Below are 13,811 nucleotides of genomic sequence, written 5' to 3'. Positions count from 1 at the left end.
AAAGAGAGAGAGAGAGAGAGGGAGAGAGAGAGAGAGATAGAGAGAGAGAGAGAGTGAGAGAGAAAAAGTTTTTTTTTTTTTTCAAATTACACGTATTAGAAAAAAAATTCGTTTGGCGGCTTCTTTTTTTTTTTTTTCGATTTAACGTGAATCGAAACATTAATTATTATTCAATTAATGTCGTCTGCTATTAATTTTAAAATCACTTTTAATTTTTTTTTCATTAAAATTTATCAAAAAAAAAAAAAAATTTATATATATATTTTTAAACGAGTCGGGGAGAAAAACAAAAAAAAAACAAAACGTTTACGGATTTTAAAACGATGATGATGATGATGATTATTATTATTATTATTATTATTATTATTATTATTATTATTATCGTGAGAGGGAAAACAAAAATTACTTTTTGCATTATTACTTCCAGAATGTTCGTTCGGTTTTTTTTTTTTAATAAAAAACGTTCGATTTTATCTTTTTTTGTTCGTAATAATTTTTTTTTAAACACGTTTTGGTGAACTTACATTTTGAATTTCAATTCTTTCTTTTTTTTGTAATTAAGTGAGAAAATGAATTAATTACCTTTTAAAGATTTTTAATTATAAAAATTTCAATGGGTGATAAAAAAAAAAAAAAAAGAGGTGGCATTATCGAGATATCATCTCTCTCACTCTTTCTGTTTGTCCATCGAAGAATTAAACGAGTTAAAGAAGACAAAATCATAATAAACGCATGAATACGTTTTTAATATTATTATTATTACTATTATTATTATCATCACACGTTTAAGTTATCGTTTTCCTTAATTATAAATTAATTTAGTTTTTTTACCCGTCGAAATAATTCGACGCCATTTTTTTTTTTTTTTTTTTAAGGTAAATACGAGAAAAAAAAATCAAATAAATAAAAATTGACAACAAAGCTTGACGCCATTTTTAAAATTTATTATTCTCCGTACAAAAAAAAAATTAATTGATGATTTATTAAAATAAATACTTAATTAATATATTAATTATCGATTTAATAATTTTTTTTTAATAATAATGATAATAATAAAAATTAAGGCCGAGTCTTTTGCTTACGTCACTTCTCCGATATCTAATATTATTAATCGTACTTGAAAATCCTACGTAACGAGTTTAAAAACAAACCGGAAATTTCAATTTTATTTTATTTTTTTTTTATTTTCATTTCATCCCCTCCCCCCCGAAAAAAATTTATTTTTCTTTTATTTAATTCCTCGTAATTTACTTACCCTCCCCAAAAAAAATTGGAATTAAATTTAATTATCGGTAATAAAACAAAAGGAAAATCATTGAAAATTTTTTTTTTCTTATAAATTTTAACGAAAAATAATCGCAAATTATTATTAAAATTATTATTATTATTATTATTATTATTATTATTATTATTATTATTATTATTATTATTATTATTATTATTATTATTATTATTACTTATTAATATTTATTATCAGAGTGTGAATACATAACATACATAATTTTTTTATGTTAATAATAAAGTAATAATAAAAGTAAGGAAAAACCAAATGGAAAATCGTGGAAAAATTAAAATGTTTTTTTTTTCCGACGGAATCAAACGACTAAATTCCGACGGTAATAATTAATAATAATGATAATAGTTAATAATAATTAATAATAATAATAACAATAATAATAATAATAATACTAATCAAAATAATATATAGCACACGAATCGATTAACTTATCGGAAACAAACAAAAGGAAAAAAAAAAATCACTTCGCGTTTTTGATTAAAAAAATAATAATAATATTTTTTTAAATTTCTACGCACGTTGAATATATTATTTTCAATGACACGGACACGCGCACTCACGCACCGGAAATGCTTTAAAGTATAGGAGAAAAAAAAAAGGCGAAGTAGTAAACACATAAATTATACATTTATATATAATGTATATGTGTGGTCTCTATAAAGGTAGCAAAATTATTAAAAAAAAATTATTTGCTAATTGCTAAAAAAACATTTATCAAATAATTATATATTTATGTTATTGTTTTTTTTGCTAGCAGCAAACACCTGTTGTTGTTGTTGTTGTTTGTTGTTGTACCTTTTTTCCGTTTTTTTTTAAAGAAAAATAAATAAATTATTAATAAATGAGAAAGAGAAAGACATAGAGAGAGAAAAACAATTAATTATTTATTTATTTAAATGTTAAGATAATAATAATAATATTAATTTTTTTCGGTAAATTTTGCTAATAATTTTTTATTTTATTTTATTGCCAACCGTCCGAACGTGTTTTTTTTTAAACCTCTCTCAAACGAAAAGCGAGAATGAAAGGACAAAAAAAAAAAAAAAACATTTATGACGTGGTAGCAGCATTAAGCCGTTTGTAGCCTGCTTTTTTTTTTTTTTTGTTATTTTTATGGCCGTTTAATTTGATAATAAATCATTTTTAAAATGGCGAAAACCTGTTCCATCGACTATCGGTATTTTATTACCGATTTATTTATTATTATTATCATTATTATATTCTTTCTCTCTCTCTCGTTTTATTTTTTCTCTTCTACTTTTGTGTATATACCAATTTATTTAAAACATTAATAATAATAATAATAATGATAAGGAAACAATGTTGGACTTTTTTTTTGTTATATTGTCCTCGTTTTTGGGTTTTTTTTAAAATTGTTTCATTGACGTTTTTATCATTATCATCATCATCATCATCATCATCGTAATCTGCAGATTTTTTTTTTCTAGTTAAAAAAAAAAAACAGGTTTTGAGTCCTTTTTAAAAAAAAAAATCGATTAATAATAATAATTTTTGAGTAATTTTTTTTTTTATTTTGAAATTTTTCAATTTTTATAAGAAAAAAAAACCGGAAGTTGTTATGATACGTTATTTACCGGAAGTCATCGTTTTAATTTTTTAAAATATATGAAGAAAATAATCGTGACTTATTTTGATAACAGTATAATAATAATAATAAGAGAAAGAAAATTGCTACGATTTAATACAGTAAAAATTTTATTTTTTCTTCTGCCACGTTTATTATACAAAATAAATGAAAAATTTTAAGAAAAAAAAAATTGCCCCGATATATATAAAAAATTTTTATCGAATTAATTCGTCAATTTTGTTTTTTTTTCTTCCTCGTTCGTTTGTACGTTTGTTTGTTTGTTTGTTTGTTTGTTTTTATTATAATGAATGAAACGAATATAGTATTTAATTTAATACCTCGAAGCTTTTTTGATCACGTTTTCGTGTATAATATCAAAATTAAAAATCATAAATAAATAAATAAATAAAATAAATGTTATTATTACGTATTACGAACGGACTCACGCACACACACGCACACACACGCACACACACGCACACATACGCACAATGGTAAAATAATAATAATAATAAAACTTTTAATCTCGAGGCGAAAAAAGAAAAAAAATATTATTTTGTAATAGATTCTTTATCTTCTTTTTGTTTCAATTTCAAAAAATGTTCAAAACAACAAACAAAAAAACGATGAGATAATATTATATTATCGATATATAAAAATAAATTTTGTTTTTTTTTTTTTTTTTTTAAAAAGTTCCAATTAAGTTGTTTTAAATATTAAACGTGTAAAAAATGATGAAATTAAATTTTTTCAAATGCCTGGAAGCCCCCCTCAAAAAACGAAAGAAATCATTTAAAGAATTCGAAAACGAAAAAAAAAAGTTTTTATTTATTTATTTATTTATTTATATTTATTTATTTAATTTAATTTTTATTTAATTTTTAATTTGTTGCAAAATTATTGATTTTAATAATAATAATAATAATAATAATAATAATAATAATAATTGAAATATCGATTATTGATTTTTAATTTGATTTTTAAAAAAAACATGTTTAGAATAAAACGATTTTCAATTTTTTTTTCTCTCTCTCTTAAATATACAGGTAATAATTTTTTTATTTATTTTGATAATAATAATGATGATGATGATGATGATGATGATGATGATGATAATAATAATACTTTTCAATAAAATGAAATAGGAAATACGAAAAAAAAAAAAATCGTTTGTTCGAACCCTTTTTTACTGAGACATGTGTGTGTGTGTGTGAGCAAACAGGATAATTTTAGGGCGTTTTTTCCCCCTCCCCTCACTCACAAAAGCAGGTGCAACGAAAACATAAATTTTTTTTAAATAACCTGTAAAATTAACAAAAGATTTAATATGATAGTTTTATTATTATTATTATCACGCGATACGAATATTTTTTTTTTTTAAATAAAATCAAACATTTTTTTATTTAAAAATTATTTATATAAAATTTAATTATAAGTAATCAAAAAAAAAAAAAATTTTATAAAAATCAAATCAAAATCAAAAGCAACAACAACACGAATTTAAAGGAAAAAAAACGCGTCTTCTGCTTTAAATTACGTACGTATGCGTGCATGCGAGTGTTTGCGTGATTTTTTTTTTCAGTAACAAAAAAAAAGAAATTTATTAATTTTTAATCCGATTCTCGTGGAAAGAATACACGTGAAATTTTTTTTTTTTTTTTGCACCACCCACGGCCTTCGAGTAATAATTTCTCATGGCGTTCGACACTAGATTAATTACCCGTTTGACCGATATAAAATGAAACACACGAATGGGTAACAAAAGGTAAAAAAAAAAAAAAAAAAAAAACTTTTTATTACTCATTTATTATCTTTGGGCAATGTAACAACAACAACCATCGGTCCATTTAAATATCTGACAATGAAAAACTAAACTCACGTTTAGCACATTGTTAAATAAAAAATTTACTATATTTTAAATTACGTTGCAACAACAACAATATCAACCGGTAACAATTTTTACCTTTATTATTATTATTATTGTTAAATTTATTACATCTGTCATTAAGTGAAAATATATGTGTGCGTGTGTGCGTGTGTACGTGCGTGCGTTCGTTTGTCCGTGTATTTCCCTCCACCCTGTAACTTTTTCCCCTCTTTTTTTTATTTAATTGGCACTTTGTATTATGTTATTATTATTATTATTATTATCACCATAGTCGAATTGACAATTTCATATTGGTTTCGTTTATTAATAATATTATTATTATTATTATTTACTGACCACGTGTTTACGTTTTAATTAGATTTAAAAATTGTTTTTTTTTTTTTCGTTGATAAAAAAATACGCGGGTTGTACTTTTTTTTTTTTTAACGGTTTCGGGGTAAAAGCAGGGGCGGCGGGACGAGGTAGGGGATAGGGGGAGTGGAAGGGAAAAGAAAATGGCGTAATTTTAATATTAAAAAAAAAAAAAAGAAAGATCGTATTGGCCTTAATAAAAATATTTTAAACGCGAGTTTAAATGTTAATGTATGCGAATGAATAATCGTTAATGCCCCCCCTCTTTTTTTTTTTTTTTTTTACATTCTTAGAAAAATTGTCAACCGCGCCTAAAAAAAAACCCTGTTAAACGTATCCGTAACTTGTTGATATTATCGAATTTTATAATAATAATAATAATAATAATAATAATAAAAGCCAACGGCCATAGCGTGCTGGTCACACCGGTTCCCGTACGATCACCGAAGTTAAGCAGCATCGGGCGTGGTGCAAACTTGGATGGGTGACCGTTTGAGAACGCCACGTGCCGTTGGCTTGAGAACAAGACAAAGTAAGAACCAAAAACAAAAATCTTGTTCTACTGTCGACCTGAGGCAGCTCGACGAGAACGTGAATTTCACTGCTTCTGACCCTGGCCACTCCAAAGATGTTAGTCACTGGAGCCCAGTTCAGGAGACAAATCGTTCCCATCGAAAAAAGACGGACTCAGGAAGACCTTCAAGAATTGATGTGGTGCTATCTTGTAATAAGTGGCACCACCGAAATTCGAGTATTTGTCCCTAAGGAATCGGGTAGAAACCTCGGATAAATACTTAAAAAAAAAAACTCCGACAAGTAGCCTTGTCGTGTTTAATGGTGGATAATAATAATAATAATAATAATAATAATAATAATAATAATAATAATAATAATAATAATAATAATAATAATATAATATAATAATAAAATAATAATAATAATAATAATATTTTTTTCTTAATAAAAATAATAAATAAGTCACGTGATCTATATATGTATATTTATCGAAACTGATACCGTGTAATTTTTTTTTTTTAATATTATTACGGTAGGATTTTTCTCTCTCTCTCTTTCTCTCCCGTTGTGTTTACAACCGTTTGCGACGGATCATTTATTCCTCCCTCTCTCTCTCTCCAATGGTTTTTTTTTATGCGTGGGTAGGTAAGAAAACGAGATAAAGATAAATAAAAGATGTAGTGAGATGAGATGAGTTTGTTGGTCTGACAAGTGGCGCGATGGTATAAGAGATGAGGATTGATTCCAAAATAAAATTATTATTATTATTATTACTCCGCGGGTACCCGTTTTTTTTTAATACCAACAAATATGCTAATCAAGTTTCGAAAAAACTTTTTTTTTTTCTAATAATAATAATAATAATAATAATAATTCCCGATAAGAAAAAAACAAAAAAAAAAAATCTCGACCGTAACACCTTTTTTTTTTCCGAATAATTTAATTTATGGCGTATGTTGGAAAGTGGATTTCTTTTTTGATTTTGTGTGATAGCCATTTTTTTTTTTTATTAACGTAAAAATAATGTGTAGTATCCACGCCCCTAATCTGCCATTTTGATTGAAGAGCTGAAAATTTTGCTTCCTGGAGCGCAAAAAAATTTATAAAAAAAAAAAATATATTATTTATTGCTATTAAAAAAAATCGATAAACGGAATTTTTTTTTTTTATTCTTCTTCCACTTCAATTTTTTATGTTAATCCGAAAATATTTATTAAATTTTTGTTTTGGTTTTGATCGCGAATTGTAAGGCAGATAAAAAAAAACGGCAGAGTTTAAACAAACAAACAAACAAAGATCTTGCTGTGCTTCCGACTGTGATTCGATTTTTTATTTATTTATTACTTACCGTTTAAAACTAACTGAAAATTTATTTATTAATTTTTTTTTAATTAAACATTTAAATACCTGCCATAATAATAATAATGATAATAATAATGATAATAATTAAGGTAAAACATATTATTTGTATTCGATTGTTTTCCGTAATAAAAAATTATTTTTTTTCAATTGAAATGTATCGAAATCAAAAAAGTTATTTGTTATTTTAAACGAACAAACGGATCGTTTGCATCATCCCATGTGTATATAAAAATAATATTTATTTCCACCCGAACAAACAAACAACAACAACAACCAAATTTTTAATCTCGGTTAAAAAAAAAAATTAATTACAATCGACTTGATTTTCATTTTCTAATATTTTCTGACTTTTCCCAATACAAAAAAGAAAATTATTACTAACTATAAACTTAAACAAAAAAAAATAATGTCGGGGAGTAATAATATTACCGAGCAACTATTTTATTTATTTATTGTTTAAATTATTGAATGCCCCTTCTCCCTTCCCCCCAAAAAAAATTAAAATCTCGACATCTCATAATCACGCAAATAGAGTTAAAAATAATTTAAAATATTTCGTTACCATGGTAATTTTTTATCATAACCTTAAATAGATAAAAAATTGAAATAATTTATTAAAATTTGATGTGAAAATAATAATAATAATAATAATAATTTTTTTTTCGGCGAGGGGAGAGAGATAAAAAGAAAGGAGAAGGGTAGGAGGAGGAGGAGTAATAATAAATTAATTTATTTAAACAACTTTTTAGTAGATAAAAAAAAAAAAAAAATGAAAACTTTCGAAAAAGAAAAAAAAATTAGAAAGTTATTATTATTATTATCATTATTAATAATATAATTTATAAAAAAAAAAAAAATTTTTTACGAAACATTTTTGACGTTTAATTTACAAAAAAAAAAAAAAAAAAAAAAGAAAAAAAAACAAGGAGAGGAGAAGAAGAATCATTCATCGTTAATCATCTCATCATGAAATTTTTTTTTTTTGTGTGGGTGGTAGAAATGACAGCATTACTACCAGTTTTGTTTTTTTTTTTTTTTTTTTTTTCGATAAGATAACAAACAAATTTTTTTCCAGGTGTTAAATAAAGTCATCCCGTATTACAAAAATTAAAAATCAGGTTTTCTCTCTCTCTCTCTCATTTACCTGTTTTAGAATGTTGCCGAAAAAAAAAAATAATAATAACGGAAAAATTAGTAATAAAAAATTAACGTTAACGTTAACGTTTTTCTTTTCGTTTCATTTATTTATTATTATTATTATTAATTTTCTGTTTTTTTATTTTATTTTATTATCACTTCCGGTTTATTTTACATACGTACATTCGTACATTCATCATTTTTTATAAAACAATAATAATAATAATAATTAATAATTTCCGGAAGTAAAAATAAATAAATTTAAATTATTTACTTGTATTTTATTAATTTAAAAATTACTTTTGCAATTACGGTAATTTTTTATTTATTTATATTTAAATAAAATAAAAATTACACAAACTTAAAGTAATTTTTATTTATTAATTAGTAATAAAATAATTTTTTTTTTTTTAAACTAAAGTTTAATGACACGACTTATCAAAAAAAAAAAAAAAGGAAAAATTTAAAGATATGACATTAAATAAAATAAACGTATGCGGTAAAAACAAAAAAAAAAATCTATTTTATTATTTAAATTCTTTCGAGAATGTTCTAAAACATAAAAAAAAAAAAGTTTAAATTTTAACGATAAAAATATAAAAAAATAAATAAATAAATAAGTTTTTTTTTTTTTTCATTACTCGAAACAAGGATTTAAATACAATAAGAATTTTATTGTTCAACTTTTTTTTTCTTTTTTTCTTTTTAAAATGATAATGATAACGATGATGATGATGACGATGATGATGATAATATTAATAATAAAACAATTACGCAACGTAATTTTAAATGTAAAAAAAATCGATAAATAAATTAATGAAAATAAAATAAAAAAATAAACGACAATATTATTAAAAATTATTATTATTAAAAAAAAAAAAAATTTTTTTTTCTTCGCCTTTTTATTACTATTATTATTTTACGTAATTTAATAATAATAATAATAATAATAATAATAATAATAATCTATTATTTACAATAATAATTTTAATAAATTTTTACCGAATGTTAAAAAAAATTTCACGTGTTAAAAATAATATAATTTATTTTTATTGTTTTTTTGGCAATAAAAGAATTGTAATTTTTTTTTTTTAAATTTATGTATTTAACCTTTGAAAAAACCTGTTTTCAGGTTTGAAATTTTGCAAGGAAGACATTATTTTGGTTTTTTTTTTAAATTTCAGATACGTTAATAAAGTTTAAAATATTAATAATGATGATGATGACGATGACGATGACGATGGTGGTGGTGGTGACGGTTTCGTCGTAGGTAGGTGACAAAGAGTTTTTCGTTAAAAATAATTTTTATACCTAAATTTTTTCGTTAATGGTTTACCCTAATTGATATCGCAAGTACGCAAGCACTCGCGTTCGGGTACGCATGCACTTTAAAGCAATGAGTACGATATTAAATTTTTAAATAATACAACAAAAAGGTTTTTTTATCATTTGATAATAATAATGAATTGAAGTAAGGCGTCGTGACGGGAGGCGGCGTGTTATGACAATATGATTAATGGTTAATAATAATAATGATAATGAAAAGAAATTAAGTTAAGGTACGAATATAGGGAAACATAAAGTGAAATGGAAAAGTGAGGAGGACGAATTCAGAAAAAATTCGATATTTTGAAAATACCTTGTACTCGTAATGTAGTAGGCGGAATGAAATTTTTTTTTCTCATTCTAACTACCTCGCCGAAAGCTAAGAGTAGAAAACATTCACGGCCGTAAAAATTTTCCGCGTTTTCGAAGGGAAAATGGAATGGGGAGGAGGTGGAGAAGGGTAAGAATAAAATTTTCAGATACGTCATCAATAATGATATTTTATTGTAATAAACCCATCGATTTATTTAAATAAATAATAAGTTCTCGTACCAGTTTTTTTTTTTTTTTTTTTAATTTCACACAGACTTATGAGTAATAAAAGGAAAATTATTATTATTATTATTATTTATTGATTTTTTTTAAAAATCGTTTGATTAATTATCGATTTCCTTTTTTTTTTAATTTATCAATAAAAGTATCGTTTCGTTTTATTAAAAAAAAAATTAAATTTTCATAGGTACGATATTTAATTTTTTAAACAACCTCTCGTTGCCAACTTCAAAAAAAAAAAAAAATTTCACTTTCATTTTTTAAATAAATAAATATTTTTTTTAACGATGTTAGGTAACCATTTTGTTTTTACAATAAATCTTAATAAAAAAAATCACCCGAATAAATCTTACTTGCGAAATTCAATAATAATAATAATAATAAATACATATTATTATTATTATTATTATTATTATTATTATTATTATTATTATTATTATTATTTTTATTATTATTATTATCAATAATATTTTCTCCAGGAATTGATATTCATGCATTTTAGTGCCGTTATCGATAAAATTTTTTTTTAAAATTTTAGTACGACGTTAATAATTATAAATTATCATTTGGAATTAAATAAAAATAATATTAATAATAATAATTTATTATTAAAATTATTATTTTTAAATTTCAATAATAATAATAATAATAATAATAATAATAATAATAATTATATAATTTAACGCTTCAATAAAAAAATTTCGTATTTTTTTTTTTAATCTTAAGGGCATAAAAAAAAATGTTTTACACATACGATTGTTAGTTAGAATTTCTTTTTCGTACCTGAACAAAAAAAGGAAAATTTAAAAATGATGGTTTGTGTGTGTGCGTGTTTGGGCATAGGAGTGGGGGGAGGGGCGTGAATTAAAATGATTTAAAATATAATGTAGGATTAACATTATGAAGGGTTTAAAACGATTTAAATCTCGATTAATTGTATGCGTAAAATATGCCTTACGAAATTGGTAATATTCTTTTTACACGTGTCTCGACGCCATCTTTATTTTCTCTCTCTTATTCGAATAAGAAAGAAAAAACAATGATTAAAAAGTGAATGTAATCACGAGATGAGCCAATAATAATAATAATAATAATAATAATGAAATTTTTAAAGTAGTAGTCGATTATGGGTGGAATACTGCCAGGCAGCCTTTAATTATTTACCAGATGATCACGAGTCGCCACCGATCACGCCAAATCCACGTTTTTTAAACAATAATAATAATAATAATAGTAGTAGTAGTGGTTGTAGTAGTAAATACTCGCTCAAGTAAGAAATTAATTGTTTTTAATTTGGTTTGTAGTCAGTTAAATAGTTTGTAATTTTTTTTTTTTTGTTTATTAATCAAGTCACGGTGATTTTTCGGCCATTATGGGAGTGGTTCACGATGAAAACAATTGTTCGTGTTCGAATAATGAGTTCACACATATTGCCAACACCCACATCCACACGTCTGTCAACGTAACAAAAAAAAAAAAAAACAAACCGAAACCAGATTTACCAGCCTTGGAAAAAAAAAACGTTTTTTTTTTCCTAATTTAGTCCAATTAAAAAAATTATTATTATTATTATTATTATTATTATTATTATTATTATTATTATTATTATTATTATTATTATTATTATTATTATTATTATTTCCGTCAGTGAAATACACATCTATCGTTTTATTTAAAAATGAAATTTTTTTTGGGGGAGGGAAGTGGCGGGGGGGAGTGGAAAGAAGGAGGGAATAACGTTTTGCATAACTTACATTTTAATTGAATTTACTTCCTTTGAATACGATGATTATTATTATTAATATTACCTTTGGGGCAAAATTTTAAATGTGAATTATTATAGGGGTCCAACTTTTATTATTATTATTATTTTTTATTACTTTCGTTTAAAATAATAATTAAAATTATTAATTTTTTTTTTTTTTTTTGTAATCGAATATTGATACCTATGACCTCAAAAAATTTTACGTTTTTTAATTATTATACGATCCCCCTCCCCGCTCCTCCCACCCGATTACGGTTACCACACCCCCTTAAAATTTTCCACTCCTTCCCCTTCCCGCCCCCTCACCGTTTCTACGTAAAATTTTTAGTTTTTTTTTCAAGTTTAAAAAAAAAAAAACCTGCCACGATGATTTTATATACGTGATGTTAGAAGTACTTATAAAGTAATAATAATAATAATACTATTTTGAAGGTTATAAAAAAAAAATGAATCGTACCTGAATATTATTATTATTATTATTAATTTTAATTTTTTTTTTTTTTAAATAGGCACATAAAAAATTTTAATTAAGTTTTAAGATGGCAATTTTTTTATTAGAAAAAAGTTTAATAAATTACCTTATAGCTGACAGTTCGTGTGAAAATTAATTTTTTTTTTTTTTTTGTATTAATTGTCGGCGGCGTTTATGCTTATACTTATATATAAATGTCAATGGTTGTTGTTGTTGTTGTTGTTAGTTGTTTGTTTGGTCGGTAGCTAGCTAGCTAGCTCAATGAAAGTAGGTTATTCCTGATTTAATAAAATATACCTTTCACCGTTATTACGCGTGCGTTCGCAATATACAAACACCAAAAAAACATACCGGCATTACGTACACTTGCTTGTTTTTTTATTTTTTTATTTTAACAATGTCGGAAAATTTATTTATTTATCGTTTCCTTTTCTTTTTTTTTTGCAAATTAATCGTTCATTAATAAAATAATTTTATTACTTTTATGCATTACAATTACGCTTTTTTTTTTTTTATAACTAATTAAGTGACTGGTGGTAATTTTTTTTTTCAAGGACTTTATTACAATTATTTTATTACATAAAATTAAGAGTCGGATTTCAATTATTTAAAAAAAAAAATTTATTAAATAATAAACTCGTAGTTATTTTTCTGTTGGTTTGCATTAAAATGATTGATTTGATCGATTTCGCTTTAAAATTTAATAAATATGTATATTATTTATCATGTAGATAATAATAATTAAAGTCGTACGAATAATTATAAATTATGTTGACAAAACAAAATATTTATGAATCTTAATTGGTTTTGATTACGTAATCAAAATAATTATCGATGATAAAAACAATTTATAATAATAATAATGATGATAATTATGATAAGAATTTAAATTTACAATAAATGTCGCATTTAAACAAAAAAAAAAATTGTAAAATGTGCGTTTGTTGTTGTTGTTAATAAATAAAAATAATAATTATTTATTCGTCGATTTTTTTTTTTTAATTAAAACATAAATTTAAAGTAAGAAGAATAAACGTAATAACCGTAATTTTTCTGAATAATAATAATTATTATTACGTAAGCATAATTCGATAAAAAAAATTAATTAATTAAACGAAAAGTAATAAAAAATAATTTTTTTAAAGTTTAAAAAATAACGTTCGTTATATATATTTACGTAAATAAAAATGCTCACGCGGGTTTTAATTTACAAGAGCCAATAAGAAGGCGAGTTGAATTTTATGAAATATAAAAAGACCTAATTGTACGTTTAAAAAAACAATACGTTCACAAGTCTTTTTATGATTCCAATTTTTACAAATTGAATTTTATCATTTGTTAACCAATCAAATTCGTTTATTTTTTTCAAAAGCGTCAAAATATCATAATGGCCGTCAATATTTTTATTAATTAAATGATAATAATAATAATAATAATAAATGCATACGTACATTTATTTATTTATTTATTTACGTAATTAATTAATTTTAATAATTATACGACCAATAAAATTTTTTATTTTTTTAATAAGGAATTTGAACAATACCTACGCAAAAA

At 23.4% G+C, this 13,811-nt stretch overlaps 1 protein-coding gene across 1 annotated transcript; it reads left to right on the top strand.

Moving 5' to 3' along the window:
• Positions 1–10,966: 10,966 nt before the first annotated feature.
• On the top strand, positions 10,967–12,313 carry Phum_PHUM416930 (uncharacterized protein; the record flags this gene model as incomplete). The annotated part of the gene is made up of 5 exons (XM_002428976.1): positions 10,967–11,067; positions 11,132–11,287; positions 11,368–11,539; positions 12,124–12,185; positions 12,292–12,313. 5 exons carry the CDS (start codon positions 10,967–10,969, stop codon positions 12,311–12,313), a joined length of 513 nt encoding a protein of 170 aa, XP_002429021.1.
• Between the last annotated feature and the right edge of the window lie 1,498 nt (positions 12,314–13,811).

This window comes from Pediculus humanus, genomic scaffold (genome assembly GCF_000006295.1).
Source record: "Pediculus humanus corporis 1103172108183 genomic scaffold, whole genome shotgun sequence".
Lineage (NCBI taxonomy): Eukaryota > Metazoa > Arthropoda > Insecta > Psocodea > Pediculidae > Pediculus > Pediculus humanus.
Note: the sequence above shows the minus strand (reverse complement) of the source record. Positions and strands in the feature narration are given on the sequence as shown.